At 51.7% G+C, this 18,867-nt stretch overlaps 8 protein-coding genes across 8 annotated transcripts; 4 read left to right on the top strand and 4 right to left on the bottom strand.

Annotated features, from left to right (window-relative positions):
- Positions 1-478: 478 nt before the first annotated feature.
- Positions 479-1,353, bottom strand: M406DRAFT_339665 (kinase-like protein; the record flags this gene model as incomplete). Its single annotated transcript, XM_040921470.1, has 3 exons — positions 479-598; positions 652-1,161; positions 1,216-1,353. 3 exons carry the CDS (start codon positions 1,351-1,353, stop codon positions 479-481), a joined length of 768 nt encoding a protein of 255 aa, XP_040777422.1.
- A 730-nt stretch (positions 1,354-2,083) lies between these two features.
- M406DRAFT_322389 (transcription initiation factor IID, TAF10 subunit) lies at positions 2,084-3,189 on the top strand. The gene is made up of 2 exons (XM_040919633.1): positions 2,084-2,333; positions 2,480-3,189. The coding sequence occupies exons 1-2, from the start codon at positions 2,142-2,144 to the stop codon at positions 2,924-2,926; spliced, it is 639 nt and encodes a 212-aa protein (XP_040777421.1). The 5' UTR covers positions 2,084-2,141; the 3' UTR covers positions 2,927-3,189.
- A 22-nt stretch (positions 3,190-3,211) lies between these two features.
- Positions 3,212-4,416, bottom strand: M406DRAFT_346344 (ribosomal protein S19/S15; the record flags this gene model as incomplete). Its single annotated transcript, XM_040922180.1, has 3 exons — positions 3,212-3,609; positions 3,755-3,934; positions 4,379-4,416. 3 exons carry the CDS (start codon positions 4,414-4,416, stop codon positions 3,579-3,581), a joined length of 249 nt encoding a protein of 82 aa, XP_040777420.1. The 3' UTR covers positions 3,212-3,578.
- Positions 4,417-4,726: 310 nt separating this feature from the next.
- Positions 4,727-5,380, top strand: M406DRAFT_322386 (uncharacterized protein; the record flags this gene model as incomplete). The annotated part of the gene is made up of 1 exon (XM_040919632.1): positions 4,727-5,380. A coding segment is annotated over exon 1 (607 nt), but the record flags the coding sequence as incomplete, so codon positions are not given.
- Positions 5,381-5,442: 62 nt separating this feature from the next.
- M406DRAFT_256109 (uncharacterized protein) lies at positions 5,443-5,697 on the top strand (the record flags this gene model as incomplete). The annotated part of the gene is made up of 1 exon (XM_040917079.1): positions 5,443-5,697. One exon carries the CDS (start codon positions 5,443-5,445, stop codon positions 5,695-5,697), a length of 255 nt encoding a protein of 84 aa, XP_040777418.1.
- A 1,191-nt stretch (positions 5,698-6,888) lies between these two features.
- Positions 6,889-9,141, top strand: M406DRAFT_356341 (alpha/beta-hydrolase). Its single transcript, XM_040923418.1, has 4 exons — positions 6,889-7,337; positions 8,052-8,236; positions 8,364-8,490; positions 8,595-9,141. Exons 1-4 carry the CDS (start codon positions 7,073-7,075, stop codon positions 8,999-9,001), a joined length of 984 nt encoding a protein of 327 aa, XP_040777417.1. The 5' UTR covers positions 6,889-7,072; the 3' UTR covers positions 9,002-9,141.
- Positions 9,142-9,876: 735 nt separating this feature from the next.
- On the bottom strand, positions 9,877-10,828 carry M406DRAFT_68795 (uncharacterized protein; the record flags this gene model as incomplete). Its single annotated transcript, XM_040925202.1, has 3 exons — positions 9,877-10,013; positions 10,169-10,462; positions 10,588-10,828. The coding sequence occupies 3 exons, from the start codon at positions 10,826-10,828 to the stop codon at positions 9,877-9,879; spliced, it is 672 nt and encodes a 223-aa protein (XP_040777416.1).
- Positions 10,829-15,519: 4,691 nt separating this feature from the next.
- On the bottom strand, positions 15,520-16,389 carry M406DRAFT_330273 (uncharacterized protein; the record flags this gene model as incomplete). The annotated part of the gene is made up of 1 exon (XM_040920499.1): positions 15,520-16,389. One exon carries the CDS (start codon positions 16,387-16,389, stop codon positions 15,520-15,522), a length of 870 nt encoding a protein of 289 aa, XP_040777415.1.
- Positions 16,390-18,867: the final 2,478 nt, after the last annotated feature.

Genomic DNA, 18,867 nt, shown 5'->3' with positions numbered 1-18,867 from the left:
GAAGCAGTCCACTCTCAACTTTTCGCAGTCACAGAGACCTAGCTCGCGCGTCAATTCTACCCAGAAGGCTCTCACAATTAGTGATGATGAGATCGACGATGACGATGATGCCTTTGAGCCGGTCGAGCCCAGCAGGAGTAGGAGACGGTGAAATTCATGTATGATCGGACTGCTGGTGCGGCGAAGTCCCTTTTTTTCCTTCGGAAGAGGTCTACATAGGCCGCGATCATCTGAAGGACATATTTGAAGCTCTCTTGGCCTTGGAAGGCGTCATCAAGGCCAGCGAGGACGCTTCCTACGTCTCTATACGGAGGGGGGCCAATTTTTTATTTTTTTTAGGCAGTGTGACGGCAGTAGACTTGATGGATCTGCTCAAACCATCTTCATAGCTACGTCGCTCGATACTTACCAATTAATATCAAAAGATCAAGACATACGAAATTTGTCACACGCCTTAGACGCTTGGCAAGCAATCTTTCTATGTGTCCTTGTGTTCGCGATGAGGCCTTTTGTAATCTTCCGAGCAATACTTCATAACCCATGGGTGTGTTAGTACGTCTTCCAGAGGAAGTCTCTTCCTAGCATCGAGGACAAGCAGCTGGGACTGGTCAGTACCAAATCAGCATTGAGGCTCACAGAAAAAAGACTTACACGTTCAATCAGATCCTTAGCCTGAGGGCTAATGAACGAAGGGATCAACATATCAGCCTTGGTAATCCTTCGCTCCGTCAAGACAGGTGTGTCCTCAAATGATGCTTCTCCGACCAAGAACTCATATAACAAGACCCCAAAAGACCAGAGACCTACCTTGTCGTCGTATGGCTGATCACTTCGCCGACGATCACACATCTCGGGGGGTAGGTAATCCAGCATTCCACATTTGGTAAGCCTGCGGGAATTCGGCGCATGTACACTCCAGCCAAAATCCGCGAGCTTGAGTTCTCCATGAATGCCAACCAGGATGTTCTCGGGCTTGATATCGCGGTGAATAACGTGCTTGCGATGCATATGATGTAAAGCACTCGCCATCTGTGCAGCATATTGGGCAGCTTTCCACTCGGGGAAACGACGCTCTTTGCGCAGTTGTTTGTAAAGCTCGCCTTGCCCAGCAAATTCGAGTATGAGAAATATTCGCTTCTCATCATGGAAGTGGCCATAGAGCTTGAGGATATTGGGATGACACAGGTTCGTCTGGATCTCAATCTCGCGCTAGACTTGCTTCTCCAATTGGAATTGTTGGAACTCGGCTTTGTACAAAGTCTTCAATGCGCAAATGTAGCCGCTAGAGCGTTCTCGTACGAGATATACCCGTCCAAATTTGCCCTTGCCCAGTGGCCGGCCGACCTCGAACATGCCTAGATGGAAATGTTTATAGATGGGTTGCGGTCTCAAGGGAGGAGGTGGCATAGGGTTCGGCTGCGAAATTTTGGATGAAGCTGTGACAAGAATGGTCACGGGCTTGCTTTGTCGCTCTGGAGACGCGGTGATGGAGAGATTCGTTCGACTCGACTTGCGTGGAATGCGTGAAATGGTCGTCTTAATGATCTGTGCTTTGTTGTCGGTTATGGTCTGCTAAGTCGATGCTCGCTTCGCGCTTACCCTGTCTCCTGACTTTACTTCGGCTGCATCACCGTGGCTGTCTTGGAGGTTGACCATCTCTCGACTTAAATGTCGTTGGCGGCCCGCAGCCGCCTTCAAAGCGACGGACAGCATGAGCGTCTGCCATGAAAGATACGAGTTGGGCTAGAAAGTCAGATATAAGAGTTGGTCATAGACAGATATCGAGCAAGTGCAAATCCGTATGCCAAAAAGCAAAGACTAGGCGTATGACCATAGAAGATTGTTGCAGAGAGTCCGCAGATGTTGTGTTGAAAAAGGGAATGGGGGGAGGCTACACCGCGCAAGGCTGCAACACCGCCATGCTTACTCTATATACAAACAACAATTGGTTGCGCAGAGCAACCAGGAGCGACACTAGTCGATAACGCTGATAAGAGGTCAGGGGTCCATGCGCGTGAATCATGCATTTAGCGCTGTGATTTTAGCATGCTATATCATATCACATACCAAGTGCGACCACAAAGTTTCCAACTCTCTCTCTATCAATTCCATCGCGGAACCCCATCGACTCCACACCGAAGATGACGTCGCAACCACCTCAAGAGCCAGCAGGCAAGCAGGCAGACGCGGCGCAACCAGAAAACCCAGAACAACAAGCCGCCGCCGCCGACGAGGAGGCGAAATACGCGCCTCTGGTTGACCCACGCCTGCCGACTCGCAAGGACACTTCGTTAAAGGAGTTTCTCTCCAAGATCGATGAATATGCGCCCATCGTACGTGCTCCCCTCTTTCCATGCATCATCCCTTACCTTGGTAGAATCCTCCATCTTCTCCTTCTCCTCTCCATTTAGTGTCTCGGGCTGGAGGCGATGAGAGACAACGGCACGGCTGACTGATACCTGAGCGGCCAACTCTCTAGATTCCCGAAGGCGTAACCAACTACTACATGACCAAAGCCGGCCTCCCACCCCCGCCTCAGACCGACCCCCGGCTGGCCCACCTCCTCGCCCTCGCCACGCAAAAGTTCGTCGCCGATATCGCCGCCGACGCCTACCAGTACAGCCGCATCCGCGCGTCCAACTCGTCGGCCGCCAACAACCCGATGGGTAACCTGGGCGTGGCGGCGGGGATCCCAATCCCAGGCCAGGCGGGCGGCGCACCTGGGATGGCGGGCGCGGGCGGCGCGGGCGGCAAGGCTTCGCAGGGTGGTGCGGCGGGACAGGCGCTTCTGGGTATCCAGCGGCCGGGGTACGGTGGTGGGGGTCAGGGCGGGAGCCAGAACCGGACGGTGCTTACGATGGAGGATCTTGGCATGGCGGTTGGGGAGTATGGAGTGAATGTTAAGAGGAGCGAGTTCTATCGGTAGAGCGAGACAGAGAGAGCGGGTTGTGGGGATGCGTCAGGATGGGTCGGTATCGAGGGCTCTTGGCTGCCTGGGCCACCTGTCGACCGTCTTTCGTTTTCTGGTGCGTTGGGCCGTGGTCAAGAAGCCTACTTAAGTAGGCAAAACGGCTCCTTACTACGCGGGATGAGTTGACTTCATTTAGGCGTTTTTGGGTCGGGACAAGGGACGGGCGTTTAGGGGATACGTTTGCTTCACATGGATAAATGAACAAGGTGCATACTGTCATAATCACAGTTCAGAGCCTATCTCACCATCAATAAGGTGTGCAATAGATGGAGTCGACATCTATCGAAGGTGATTCCTCATGTGCCGCCTAAGCGACGATTCCCGCTGTCCTACAGCAGAACCCTAATATTCTGAGGTCGTGTGGACATTCCTCTGTCTCTGGTGTCCGCAGCAGCTCTGCTCTTTTGAGGTGTCCAAGATATCCAACCACAGGGTATTCCCGGAGCTGACCATCCCAAAGCTCCTCAAGTCCTTTTGATCACAGGGCATGCCGACCCTCTCTGTTTCCAGCCAACCAGACCAGCCTTGGTAGAAACAAGTGCAGAGTCGTGCTCTCATCATCGCCCTCAATGCTTCTACAAAGCCCTGCACAGCACCAGCCAATTCCTTATTTATCGTAGATGAACGGTTTCCGCGTCCTGCGTCGGATTGTCAGCCAGATTCTCCCCAGCCAGTGTTCTTCTTCCTTCCAGTCCCTTCTCTTCGCTCGACCCGCTCTCTCTCTCTCTCTCTCTCTCTCTCTCTCTCCAGCATAGAAAATAGAATTTGGGAGCGCCAACATACGTAGAGAACTCGCCCAGCTTGTGTCCGACCATATCCTCCGTGATAGTCACGGGGTTATAGACCTTCCCGTTGTACACCTCAAACGTCAGGCCGACGAAGCTGGGCAGGACGGTGGCGCCACGGGCTTGTGTCCGGATGGGCGGATTGTACTGGCCCTCCTTGGGGCGGACGAGGGGCAGCCTGTTTACATGTCGAATTGTATCTCGTGTCAGCCGTCCATCTTCACGTGTTCAATGTCTGACTCGATTCAGGGCGGGGAAAAGATGAGGGCGACATACGGGACGATGTTTGGGCCTGCGCAAGAATTATCTCTTTAGTATGTAGTTTCTTGACCAAAGGAGGCGAGGGGAGCACGAAGACAGTTGCGTACCTTTCCAGACCGATCGTCGGCCCAGTAATGCCCTCGTTGCCTTCATCTTGGCGGTGTTTGAGGTGGCCAAAGACTTTGAAGTTGAGGATCGCATCAAAAGTCTTTTTCTGGTTAAGAAGCGCAAGCCAAGACAACCACTGCGAGAAGATGCTGAGTGCACGGGCCACCCACGGTTGATCGCGCAGATCTCCACCCCCCAAAAGGTCAAATGCTAGTGCGCCCACCTTGACAGTCTACGGCAGTAGCTGCCACACCTGCATACCTGGATGGTGGTAGGATAGGGCAGGTACATTGTGCTACTTTCTTCACTCATGCAGTGCTTAAGCTATGGGGCAGGAGGGATCATGTCATTTGGCAGGATCTCAAACCCAAATGAGGGTTCCCCAACAAGAGAATGAAGGCCCCCAATGCGCCATGCGATTACCAAAGACTCGTCCGTCTCCGTCACCTGCGGACCAACTTGGGTCCGTCCCCTCAAGAGAAGACATGCAGATCTTCGGCATTCTATGTGTTTATGTGTTTGGAGGGGCAAATAAGCTCGACATGTAGAACATCATCATCAGCAGACGACTGAGGAACACCAATTGCTCCTCTTGCTCTTCATCCACATCATCGTCAAGTCATCGCCATCATGATCGACCTACATGCCATCATCACGCCGTCCCTGCTCGAGCAGCTGGCACAGGCCCGCATACCATGGTCCAAGGACGAGATCGTCACGGGCAACGCCATGATCAATGAGAACTTTAGCGACGAAATCACCCTCTCGCGCCGCGCCCATATCGCGTGGCCCGCTCTGGTGGCCATCAGCGAAAAGTACGGCCCACACACGGTCCCTGACATGACCAGCTTCCTCCCGCCTGTCGAGGCGCCCACCTTTCCCGAGCAGGCTCTCGGCCTGCAAGTTCTCCTCGACCAGTGTCCACGCATTCTATTCTCGGGCGTCGACGGCCGCTGGACTAGCTACTTTGATCGCATCGTCAGAAGGCTCTACGACGAGTTCTTTGGCGGACATGTCCTTCCAGAACAGCGGCCCTGGGCGCGCAACCGCTGGCCTGACGCCTCCTTCGAGTATTGGTTCTGCGCCGCCTGGGAGCTCACCGCCTCCATGGCCCACCAGGAGTCCGTGCCGCACCAGGAGGACTCGGTCGCCGGCGTGGAACGGCTGCGCTGCCTGGTGGAGGCGCACGCCGGGGTGCGCGACCCAGTGCGGGACAGTGATGGCAGGCACAGATTGAGCGACGTGTATGCATTCCCACGGCTCGTGACGAGGCTGGATCCGGACCGACACTGGGCGTTCCACCAGGCTGCGTTCTTGATGATAGAAGTCATAGAGGTGCATAAGCCGATCATCGACCGGTACGGGCGGTATCCGTATCGCAATGCCATCGAGGGGAGGAAGAGCACCGAGGAGGAGCTGGAGTGGATCGAGAAGACGGATCACTTTGCCGAGGCGCCGCCTGCTGTGGCAGAGAGGGTGAGGGAGGATGTCAAGGCTGGTCGGTGGACGCCCTTGGGCGCGGGTAGGGACGCGTCTGCTGCGGGTGTCAGGTGCATGGCTGGGCCGTCGTGAGCGAATCTCGAGGGCAACAGGTCACCAGCATCTCTTCCTGTCCAGCGCCTCGTTTGCCATGATTGTTATTAAGAAGACAAGACTGCACAATTTCTAGGTAAGACGTCTCATCCGATGAGAGTATTTTCTTGAGCGCATTGTGTCACCTCACAGCACAGATTCTTGATGGGAGTAAAGAGCCGCAAATTCATCTTCAAAAAGAGGGGAGACAATTTGTTACACAAACCCGCATTTGTTTAATCTCGACTAAAGGCTTTGCACTTTGACTATTACATATGTACCACGGCAAGACAGGAAGCAGATGTAATCAGCCAGCCACGGTAGTCATGATTTCGGGCTAATATATGCACGGATGAATTAACACAGGCAGAATTGCAGTCAACAACCAGTCTTTGACGAGGACCGACGCGCAATCAATCAATATCCGTAACCTGTGTCGTGTTTTCCCAGCCTCTGTCCTCCCTTTTCTTTTTCTTTTTTTCTTTTCTTCTTTTTTTTTCTTGTTGTCTCTTCTCTGAATTTGTAACGAATTGATTTATAATGTTTCCTTCTACTTTAGGATCATGCCTCTCCACTCAAGTCAGCACCGAGACAGCCGGCACCAGCTATGCCGAGAGCACTGACGCAAAAGCAATGTCCGACCGTTGAAAGGAGGGGAACGCACGGAGGAGCGGCTGGGGGGGGGGGGGATGACTAAAGGGAATAGCATGCATATTATCGTCACTCCGCTTACCCCGAAAACAAGACAAAAACCTGACCTGGGATGAGGAGACGACGTGACCTCGTGACGAGTTCTACTTTTATTTTCTCTTCTTTTCTACTTTCTGCATCCCCCGCAATTATCCAAAGGAATAAGACTAACGACTGCAGTGCAACAACGGATTGGTCAGCGCTACCGCACAAAGCACAATTCAACGAAGGTTTGTGCAGGCATTCGGACCATTTTCCCCTCCCCAGCTCTCTCTTCCGTCTGCCCCCAAACTACATGCAGACTAAACGAGCGCCGGTAGTTACCATTGATAGGCACAATGACATCAAGAAAAGAAGAGCAGAGTAAGATACAAACAAGATTAGCTTTTTCAGCTGCCAGGGTCAAATCTAGGTTCAGTATGCACCTCTGTGCCATAAGACAGACAGACAGTCTTGACTGGGAAGGTGAATGAGATGAGCGAGAACTCGCGACGTTGATCCATAATTGCTTTGAAATAAAGATATAAGATGGTCCGACGGTCCACAGCAAGGTGAAGTACATGATAGTTTGGCTTGATTACTAGAGTCACCCTCAAGAAGGCATTCATTACCAGACTGCCGTCCTTCCATCTTGGTTGCCTCCAGTGTCCTGTCCCACGTTCTGTGTGAGTGTCAAGAGAGACCAATGCACATCAAGATGAGGACCCCTTCTGTGCTCCCTCTGGCCATGAGCCTCCTCCTCCTCCTCGTCCTCCTCCTCACACCCACAGCAGCCCAGTCCAGCAACACCTCTGTCCCCATCATCGACCTGGGCTACGCAAAATATGTCGGATACACCAACACAACCGCAGGAATCAACTACTACCGCGGCCTGTACTATGCCCAGCCGCCCACAGGCGCAAACAGATGGCAGAAACCCCTCCCGATCGAGTCCTCGTCCAACTACACCGGCCAGACCATCCAGGCCACCACACAGGGGCCAGCATGCATCCAGGGGTACCCGTTCTGGGACTACGCCGCCGACCAAGAGCCGGGCTCCTTCGCAGCCACGCCACAGGGCCAGAGCGAGAACTGCCTCACGGCCGACGTCCTGGTGCCCTCCACCCGGCAAAACATCACAGGCGGCCTGCCCGTGATGGTCCAGATCCACGGCGGCGGCTACACCACCGGCAGCGCGATCAGCTACCCAGGCGACGCCATGGTGCACGCCTCGGACGGCGGGCTCATCTACGTCGCCATCCAGTACCGCCTGGGCATCTTCGGCTTCCTGGCTGGGTCCGACATCGCCGAGGACGGCGTCCAGAACGCAGGCCTCTACGACCAGCGCCTCGCCCTCGAATGGGTCCAGCGCCACATTGCTGCTTTCGGCGGCGACCCGGCCAAGGTCACCATCTGGGGCGGGTCTGCGGGCGGCGGCAGCGTCACGTACCAGCTCATGGCCGGCGGCGGCAACGGCGGCGGGTTCGGCGTCCCGCCCTTCCGGGCCGCCATTGCAGAGTATCCCTGGTGGCAGCCCCTGCTCAACAAGAGCACGCAGGAGCTGCAGTACAGGTTTGCGCTCAACGCCTCTGGGTGTGGGGATGTTGCCTGTCTGCGGGGCCTGAGCGAGGCGGACCTGACGCGGGCTGGGCAGGTGGATTTCAATGTTTCGTATGCGGGCCCCGGCGATGGCTATGGGACGTTCTGGTTCGGGCCTGTGGTGGATGGAGATTTCTTGCGTGATCTGCCTGATATTGCTTTTAAGAAGGGCGAGTTTTACAAGGTGCCGCTGTTGGTGGATCGGGAGGGTTATGAGGGGTATATCTTTTCCAATGCTAGCCAGACGAACCAGGTCGAAGAGACGACGGATGTGAGTACAGTCTTTTTTTTCTTCTTCTCCTTTATTCTGTCCCTCTTTTTTCTTTCCTGTCAACATGGCTCAATGTTCAAAGAAAGGCAAAAATGGATGCTGACGCTGGATGGGCATGAAAACTAAGGCTGAATATCTCTTCCCCGGCGCTGGACCTGCGTTCTTCTCGAGACTCTACGAGTTGTACCCACGATCAGACTATAACTCAACCCTCTTCCAGCGCGCGAGCTGGTATGGTGACTTTATTATTGTCTGTAAGTATTCCACAAATCTCTGCTGACAAGTCGAAAACATCCACCCTGCAAATGTCAGAATCGCCTATGGAAATGAATCGATCTAATTTCAACTTCCCACACAGGCCCGACATACCAGATGGCAACCTCGGCCGTAGACGAAAACTACAATTCCTCCGCCGTCTTCAAGTTAGTCTTCGATGCCGGGTCCCAAGTCCACGGCTCCACGGCCCCGTTCCTGGCCAACGAGTACATCAACTGGCCCACGGCAAACAACCAGACCCTCGCGGCCATCATGACGAGCTACTGGATCTCGTTCGCCTCCACCCTCGACCCGAACCCGCTGCGGACGGCCGACGCGCCGTACTGGCCCAGCTACATGAGCGGCGGCGCAGGCACCACGGCCAACGGGGAGAGTGTGGGCTTTGAGGTGCTGGACATTACCTATGGTGGCATCAGCTCGACGGGCGATCCGGATGCGAGGGTGCAGTGTGAATTTTTCTTGAACAAAGGGTATACACTGAGGAATTAATTGATCTGATGACTATATCCTTCTCTAAATGTGTATTTACTGGATATAAGAGCTGCAATGGTCCTAAGGAGAGCCATGTTCAATGATGTTGGCCTCAAAAATTACTTCAAGGAGGTTTCAATTCATTACTTTAATTATTCAAAGCTCACCTCTTTCAGCAGCGTGACATGATCTGTGTACTCGAGGATGGAATGGCCCATTGAAGTGAAGAATGTACCAGAGAATACACAGCACATGCAATCATTTTTGCATCTCTTCACTTTAACACGACAGCCTGTTTCTGAGTTAGTCGGAAAGCCCCCTTCCTTGCCTTTAAGTCTCAGTATGTCTTCCGAGTGTCACGCCCTACTAGATCTTAACCTGCATTTCAACATATCATATCCTGCTTAATCACATCACTTCAAGACGACGCACGCTTGACTCAGAATTCACTTTCATCATAATTACCTCCCCAAAGATGGTAGGCGAAAACAACGCATCTCCCTTTCCTTATCTATCTAGTCCCAGAGACTCGAATCACCTCAAACCGAGATCTCACCATCCTCTATTGTTTCCCATAATAGACAGTCTCAACACCACTCGAATGATCGTCCCTGCTCTTCCCAGAAAACTTGGATGACACGCGTGCCACCCTCCCCGGCACACTCGAGATGGTGCTGCGGATGGCCCAAGGTGCGTCGCTCTCCGAGTTTCCCCAGGTCGTGATGCTTACATCATCGTAGATGCCATTGTCCTTTCTCCTCCTCTTCCTCCTGACAAGAATAATGACGCCCGTCACGACCAGCGCAGTGACCACAGCTGCCGACGTCGCGACTCCAGCGATGACGGCCTTGCTCAGGCCTCTGCCTGCCGCTGGCGTACCACTTGGAGAACCTTCACTCGAGGATGGGCGGGGCGTTAGGCGTGAGTTTGTGGACGTGGTTGAAGTGGCCGTTGAGGTTTGTGATCCAGGATTGGGTGATGATGACGATCCGCTTGATGTAGGAGCAGTTGGCATAGCTGAATTTGTCGACTGTCGCGATGTCGTTGTCTCGCTCACAGTACTACTCGAGGTAACTTTTTTGGAAGACACGGGGGAGTTCGAGGACAGTGGTCCAGAGGTCGTCAGCGTGCTGACTGCCATTGTCTGGGACGTTGACCCTGCTGAGGAAGTAGTCGGGGGAGTACTTTGTATCAAGCTGGTAGTTCCATCCCCACGTGCAACTGAGGTGCTGTGTGCTGTAGAGGGGGGAGGCCGTGTCACGGAGACAATGCTGGTCGTTGAGACTCCAGAGGGAATGTCGGGCACGAGGGGCGTGCAAATGGGGTCCAAGTCCTGGCCGCCAGCATCACCAGAGATGTAGATTTGTGTGTAAAAGTCACCTCCACACATCTGCAGCGAGTTGCCACTGCAAGGCATGTCGCAATTGCCGACCAAAGTCTCCGACATCCAGCAGCTCTCGAGTGCCGTGCCACAGTAACCTGTTGGGTCTCGTCAGCGTTATTCAAGACCCGTTCAAAGGAAGGATCGATTCCAGGTTAAGATGAAAAGAAATTGAAGAAAAAAAAAAAGGGGGAAAACCCCCAGAGGATACTCAAGTACTTACAAGTCGATGAAGCCTCAAGGCCCATCATTGGGGACTTGGTGTCTCTGCAGACGGTCGCGCACAGGCTCACTGACATCTTAATCTGTGACTGCCTGTGCTGGCCCGTAAATACGTGCTGGAGCGGATCTACGTGACTGAAGCAACCGGCAAAGTGGTAGTTTCCGACATTCGAAGGGATGGGCATCTCCGGCACCGTGGGAACTATGCCAGTATTCGGAGGGTCGACTGTCCTCTTGGTCATAGCGGGCCACGAATCTAGTGTTGACAAGTTCCAGAAACTGTGGAAAACCGCCAAGGACATTGCTAAAATTGGAGTCATCATCGTCGAGTGGTGGTTTTCGCTTCGAGATAATGCAAGATGAGAGCCAGAATGTGCCGACAGCGCCTAGATCGATGGTACTTCAGTTAATTAATTTTCTTTTGTGAGGCTTTGCGTTCCCAAAGGGGCTTCTGTCTTACAAGTGATTGGAGAGAGCCAAAGCTTCTCCACTAGAGATTTGAAAGGCTCGCAAGGTTGGTCCAACAGAAGCGAGATCAACTCAGGTTCTCGGTGTCGAGCATCTCGTCGATGCCGTATGATGGCAAAACGGAAATTGATCTCCCCGTCATTGAGATGCTTGATTCGAAGGAGTGACTGCGAAGGTAAGGTGATTCAACTGCCCTGAGGGCATATCAAGAACAGGTCTCACGCAGCAGCGGTCACCTTTTGAAGAAGGAGGCATGAATGAACAATATCCTGCTTGGTATCGATACGGACACAGTAGGATGCCAGACAGCGTGCGCTTTCTTTTGATGACCAAAAGTGCAGTCTTGAAATGAATTTACAGAATGGGATCCTTGCGTTCTTGCTCCATGGGGAATTACTTTTCCTTGGCCCCGCTCGAATTAACACATGCATTGGACATCAACGTCCCCGAGATCCCTCTCCTTTTGCTCATTCTCAGCTGCAATGACCTTCCTCCTTCACCAGTATCAGTTTTGTCAGAGTGATTTTATGACAGGTAGGAGGGAGGTACTTGTCTTGCTTGAGCACATTCTTTTCAAGAAGGTGGCTGGGAGGCTCGATGTCATAATTAAATCTCACCATATTGAAGTCGAGCTGAGACTTTATACCTATGTCACAATCGTGATGCCCAGTGGCTTCGCTAAGCCACCAGACTTCGAAATCTCCACGGCATCTTCTGTAACAAATATCGGTTGCCCTTTCTGCAGTCTTCAATTATCCATGGTAGAAAAAGATGAAGAGTGTTACTGAGGCAGTACACCATAAGATGAAGTGGCAAACACTTCATTGTAATATCTTTCTCTGTAAATAAGCGATGCAAGGTATCCATGGTGGCCTTACATCTGCAATCATCTTGTTTTTTTGCCAAGAAAAAAAAGAAAAAAAAGAAGATAAAGGACAAGAAGGGCAAGATGGGATGTAGGCAGAATCACCCAAACGGTTCACGTGTACAGTCAGCCTTTCCATAGAGAAGATGGGCCTGCGCAAAAGTGAGAGCTGAACCTGTCGCATAGCTGCTCCAGTATCAGTTTCTGAGAGCCTTGGTTCGTTGACGCAATCTGCAAAGGAGCATTGGTCCAACACATCTACTAGTTCGGGCCAAACACGGCATGCAGCACTCAAAAAATTGTAAAACTTTAAGTCTAATCCAGTCGCATCGCAATGAAGGCATTTTCTAGCAAGGAATCAAGAACTAGCAGGCTGTGCAGCGCCAATTCTGATTTTCCTGGCCATCTGTTGTTGCCATTCCAAGGCTTTGTGTCAAGCTTGGCTCAAAACCCGAATACGTTGATACAGTACGACGTTGAATTAGGGGAGGCGAAACTAAGGTTAGTGATTCAGGGGCACTCCAAGCAAACATCGGACGAAGGTGTCAATCACTTCCAGCCCAAGTCTCTATTCCAAACGATGGTGGCTGTTCTTGTTTCGGCATCAACGTCTGATCCCAAACATGATCACTCGAAACTCGGTCACTGGTCGTCGCGGTGTCTTCTGCCGCCGCCTTCAACAAGGATTTGTTTCGAGACCTCCGCTTTACCCGCATCTCCAAGCATTCGGGCTGAATTATTTTCGCGGGGTGGCAGTGCCAAGCCATGCATCTACACATCTGATCTCACCGTCGGCTCTCGTTTCACCACAACGCTCAAGCCTCTCGTCCGAGTAAAAGGAGATGAGGCAGAAGAGCGCAAACCAGCTGCTATGGAACTGAGCCTTTCACGGCGTATAAATATGCGACTTCCCCTCAGAGATCTCAACACATGATCTTAATCCATCCCATCAACACAATCACTTTCTTGTACATTGATCATTTCTTCCTTCGTAAATACATAATATTTCTTGCTTCACAGCTGCCGGACAGCATACTCCACACCAAAACACACAAATCAGTCAAAATGGTTTCCATCAAGTCTCTGTTCCTCGTAAGTCGAGGAGTTCCCATTCTAAGCATACCATTTTCTTCTTGTGTGACTGGGTTTTGCTGACAATGAATTCCCAGAGCCTCGCCGTCCTCGGCGCCGTCTCGGCCGCCCCTCACCACCAGGGCAAGACTGCCGGAGGTGCGGGCGGTGCTGGTGCTCTCGCCGCTCTGCTGGGCGGTGCCGCTGGCGCTGGAGCAGGCGCTGCCACGGGCGCTGATTCCGCCACGGCTGCTACTGGTGAGTCAAGCCATGTGCTCTCCTTTCCCATGAGAAAGAACAGGCCATCCACTAACAGGATCTAGGTACCGGTGCTGCGGCTGCTGGTGGTGCTGGTGGCCTTGCTGCCCTCCTTGGTGGTCTGTAAACGACCTTTGGCTACGACGAAGCCACACGATCGGAGGATGGTATTATCTAGACGGCATAAGGCCATGGATGTAATTTTTTACAAGCCATAGATCACACCTTTCAAACTGGTCGCACAGTACGGTGCATAATTCAACTTTTCGATCTGTTCTATTGGCTACAAGCTGCTGAGCGCCGTTGTTGCAAATCTTTCATGGTGAAGTCTTTGCAAGTCGATAATTAGAGCGAGCGGGAATGAGGGCACAGGTTCCGTCTTCGCTCCCTCCGGGCCTATTCAATACTGCTTGCTCCCGCCTAGCCCGCCTTAACGCTCGCATCAAGCCCTCAGCTCAGCGACCATTCATCGACATCGCAGCTTGCGTGAAGCAGGGCCGACGTGTAAGCATGCCCCAGTTGATCGCATGCTTATGCTTCCTTAATTATCATGTGGACTCAGAGGGACGCAACGTGTTCTTTAACCATCACCTAGACAAACTGGGACTGTTGGAGACCGTTGAGCACGATTTCGATTGTACAGCACACATCCACGGAACCTCTGTCGTCGATCAAGATGAAATCCAGAGTATAGTTAAGACGAGCAGCACGAGGCAATGGTTGAGAGAAATAGGCATTATCTCTTGCTCCTCGTTTGAGGAGAAATAAAGAGGACAAAAGAAAGGTCTAACTTGCTGACCCACCCCACACCAATCCACCTCCTACTTGTTCTTGCCCCTCTGCTTCTTGGCAGCCCTCTGGCTGTTATGTTCTTTGCGAAGCTCTGCTCGAGCCTCCCGGATGCAGTGGAAGCATCCACTCAAGGTGGAATGGAAGCCATGTTTTGGACACTTTTTGAAATGTCCTTTGGCCAGGCAACGATGGAGGTTGCCATGGAGTTTGCAGAAAGGACTATGTAAGTTGACATTGACATCAGCATTGGCTTGCTTTGCTTGATCTCTTCAGATGATTCTGATCAATGAATTCAAGGAAACTTCTCTGGATAAAAAGGGATGTACTCACCAGTTATGGGTTGACAGCATTTTAGTCGATGTTCTGCTCTCCTATTCAGCTTTTGACACGTTTCTTGGTTGGAAGGCGATGTCTCTGTTCTATGTCTTTGCTGAGATTGAAGGTATCAGCCTTTCATCTGGTGGATCAACACGAGGTGAGTCCTGATATTTGAATAGCTTACTTTGTTGGGTGACCTTGACTTGGCTGGCAACAGGTGTTTAAAGACGATTTGTTAGCAAGGAACTTTCTTGTCGATGTTAACATGGGTAATGAAAGCTGTTTGAGTTCCCTTTAACTGATAGAAAATGCACGTACAAGGGGGATCTATGGGCTGAGAGACAAAGATTCCTGCTGTAATTTTGGAAATTCAGGTGTATGTTGGGATGGGAAATGCTTTGTCTGGTTCTGCATACAGTTCAACGCATTTCAAAGATCAAGAAGTTATCAGAACCTGATCAATCATTTAAATACCTGACAATGCACCCTAGGTCGACATTTCGAGAAGACTCGATTCTAAGTAGCACAGATGTTTAGCGTATTGATTACAATGATAGCCTTTCACTTGCGACTCACGCTGTCAAACAATGCGACTTGATATCAGCGTGAATGTGAATGTTAGCTATATCAGATGGAAAAGAGAGATAGCGGAGTCTTTGACAAAGTTCCTGCACAAAAAGGAGATGTGAAATCCAGGACTCGAAGATTTTGTAGTCGTACAGGGTGTACAAGAGCTAGTTTCCTCGATTCATCAATGGAGGCTCACGGCCATCACACTTGGGCACTTAGCATCATCTTAGCGATATGTACTTCTCGGGAGGAGGCTGGCGTCAGCCAGTCACATAATTATGGTCAATTATGTGGTCCCCTAGAGGACCTCTGTAGCAATACTCAAAATCTCAATAAATCATGTGTGTTTCAAAGAGAAGCTGGTTCCATCTCTGTCAAGTAATATGACATTCAGTATGGATTCATCCTGACCCAGCTAGTCTATCATCGCTCATGCAAAATCCAATCTATGAAGAAACAAATGTGCACAAACTCCCTTCCATTAATCCAGCCAGACCCATAAATGCCTTGCCCATCCAGGTGATCCTTTCTCACCTGCCCAGTAACTAGCAGCAGTAGCAGCAGGAACATGACGGCAATAGTTGTGCTTGCTCACTCATCAGCAATCGCAAAACCCTTGGCCCCCTCCCCATCATCATAGACAACAAGCTGCCTCGTAGCACCCAGAGCCCGCTCCGCCCGGCGAATCCAGAACGGCCAATGCCAAGCCATCAGCTGTCCCGAGACCTGCCTGACCAGCGCCCTGAGCACGCGGATCTTGTCCGCATCAGCAGCTGGCACAGCAGCCCTGCCAGAGCCCGCCTCCGGGCCCATGACCGAGATGCACACGGCCACGTCCTTGAGGCCTGCCGAAACCGCCGCCTGGACCATGTCGCTCAGCGCGCGCAGGGCGTGGTCACAGGCGGGCGTGGGCGTGATGTGGGGCGCGATCTGGGCCTGCTGGTGGTGCAATGCAGCCGGGCGGCGGCCGAGCGCTTGGGCCCGGTCGAAGGAGGTGATGCCCGACTCGAACGTCCAGTTGAGGTTGGGGAAGGCAGAGGGGGTGGGCACGTGCGTGCACTCCTTGACCTGGCAGTAGAGCAGCTCTCTAGGCGGCTCTGAGAAGAGGTGCTTGGTTGTCGAGTTCTCACGCTTGTACCGCTCGCACTGGAAGTTGTGGTGCGAATACAAGTGGTGGTCTTCGATCTGCTGGGTCAGGAGTCTGTCTTGAGCCAGGTGGTCAGGGAAAATGGCCAAGGAGGCATCGGAGCCTGGCTCGAGGAGGGCAAGGAACATGGAATTGCGGCCTGCACCGACGGTAGACGTACTCGATTGCGCAGCGTGAGAAGATGGGTAGGATCCCACAACTGCAACGACGACGGAGAGTGTGCCGGCAGCCTGCTGGGCTTCCAGAGCCTCACCACCCACCGGGCTTGCTTTCACCTCGTTGCTAGTCACGGAAATGGCCATGTCGTTAGGCATTGAGGCACAGTCAGGAAGATAGTAAGTAGTACTTTTTCCCCAGGTCGAGTGCTTGATTAGGTGGGGGCTTTCGCGCTTATTGTTGGAAACATGATCAAGCAGACAGCCGAATATTTTATGTGAGTAAGGCTGAATTATGTAGTAGGCGATCAGAGGTCGTTCATACCAGTCTGTGCCCTTTGTTGAGGCTATACAATTCCCTGTTGCCAGGCAAGAATCTACAAGAGCATTGTATCCTAAAACCAAGGCTGCTAACTTATTGATAATACAACCTTTATGTTACCTGGATAACGATAGCCATGCCTTGTTTTTAACGGTGAAGGGCCTCTGGTTTCTTCTAGATGATTTTGAGAAACTACTTATTTTCAATAGAAAAGTCTATGTGTGTCGTTGGTGTATCAATGTTGTTGTGTGGCATGAAATGAACAAAGCATAATACTCCATTGGGACACAAGGAGCCACAGGCTCTCAGCGGTGACATTTTGAACAGGAACATCTGAATAACACCAGGCTACCATCAGGGTGTCGAGCAATACTAGGACAGGGTTGAACAGACACGACTAGGGTTGAGGCAGAACTCACATATGATGAACCTTGAGGTCGTAGTTGACTTGTGTGTGCTATGGTACTGCTGCGTAAATGCTTGCTTGCTAACAACGACTATTATCCGGTCTCCGAATTCATTTGCCACCTTGACCCATCCATCCATCCAGAACCGTTCCATTCCTTTCCTTCTACCAGACTCCCCTCCCCCTTGAACCGTTTCCACCAATTACCCGTCAAGGTCATCAAACCGTAGATGGCAAAGATGGACCTCACATCGTCCACGCAATCGTCTTTTGGTTCCACCTGATCTCGCCCTTCATGTAACCCATCCCATCATGACGGAATACCCATGACGACAGAGCCGTGGGTATCCCAACCTCCCAAGTCAAAACCTCTGAGATTCAACCGTCCTGCCTTCTCATCTCTATCTCTCCCTATGCCTCCCTGTCTTGCCGTCCTCCACCTCATAAACTCCTGACGATGAACTCAGTGTACCCACGACAGGCAACTCGCCCGCTGTCTTGGTCTCCGTCGAGTGAACGTCCAACTTTTGATCATCGTAAGCTTAGCTAGCCCTGGGTCGCGTTCGCTATCTGGTCATATTGCCATGACGGCATTAAAAAGGAGGTATCAGGCACGGCCAGACGGAGCCTCCTATCACCTAAGCACCAGAGCGGCGATGGGGAAAAAGAGAACAAAAACAACAGAATAAATGCTTGTTCAACCCAAGTTGTGCTTCAAGTGCAGCAAGATCCATTAAAATAGTAAAAGAAAGTCATAGGAATAGTACAAGGGGACAATTCCAAGAAAACAGAAAAACTATGTCATTGGTTTGCAGTGACCGGTGTGGGATGTCCATTGTCTCGTTGCTGTGGCAAGCCTAAGTATGTTTTAGGGAGAGTGAATTGGGGTGGGGGGGGGGGGGGGATCTGCTAGTGCTACATGAGCTTTCAGTCAAGTGAAGCTCAGTTTCCCGACTTGTTTGAGCCTCAGCATTGAGACAAAAGCCCGGTGTCCGTCGTGGTGTGTAGGCCCTGTCGAAACCACATGGCGTGTCGGGCGGGAAGAGAGGCAGCAAATTCTTGTCGAAATTGAATTAGGTGTTTGCTAGAGCCAGGGGTCATTGACTCCGATCCCTGAGGAGTAATCTAGAGGGCCATCTAGACGTGTCGTCATAACGAGGCGTTACTGTCATTGGGGCATGTTTTGACGGTCATCTCTGCCGGGTATGCGTCTATGAGGGTGGCTGAAAAAGAGATGAACCGTGGGTATCCAACCCTTCAAGAGAGAGTCTGCATCCTGATCCTGTCAAGCTTACTCGGCCATGCCCCATGGGTGTGTCTGTGTGTCGTACGGCATAAAGTGGTCGCCCATGTGAGGTCTGCTGTGAAGAAAAGTGTCCCGATCAACTTTTCGATTTCGAGGTTCGTCTTGCCATTTGTTCTTTTTTTTTTTTTTTAATTTGGTTTTTTTTTTGTTGTCCTCATTTTCTTTTTGGTGCGTCGGAAGCATCCTGTCGTCAGATCGTTTGTGATTGGCATCAAATGTGATATAGCCATATGCCAGACGTCAAGATGCGTGCTGAACTTATCACTGTAAGCGGTTGTGCCGGTGATATTAGATCGCTCAGGCAAAATTATTCTTGCTCATTGCAAGTGATGAGTGAAATAGCAAGACCGAAGAATCCGCATCCAGAACTGTCGCGCGCGCGAAAAAGGAAGAAGAAAAATCCACCGCAGATGATAATGAGCCCTGAAACAAGAAAACATGCGCCGTAAAACGAAGAGATGATCGTTGCATGATGCTAGCAAGGGTATCGGTCGTCTCTCATCACTCTCAGATTATCTGAGTGGTAATTCGACCCTAGTGGGAGTAAAGGCTGCTGCTCCCGCCGCTGCCATTGAAGTTCTCAGACGAGTCTGCACGAGACCC

The sequence above is a fragment of the Cryphonectria parasitica genome (genome assembly GCF_011745365.1).
Source record: "Cryphonectria parasitica EP155 unplaced genomic scaffold M406scaffold_4, whole genome shotgun sequence".
Taxonomy (NCBI): Eukaryota; Fungi; Ascomycota; class Sordariomycetes; order Diaporthales; family Cryphonectriaceae; genus Cryphonectria; species Cryphonectria parasitica.
The sequence above is the reverse complement of the archived record's forward strand: the minus strand, read 5'-3'. Positions and strand labels throughout refer to the sequence as shown.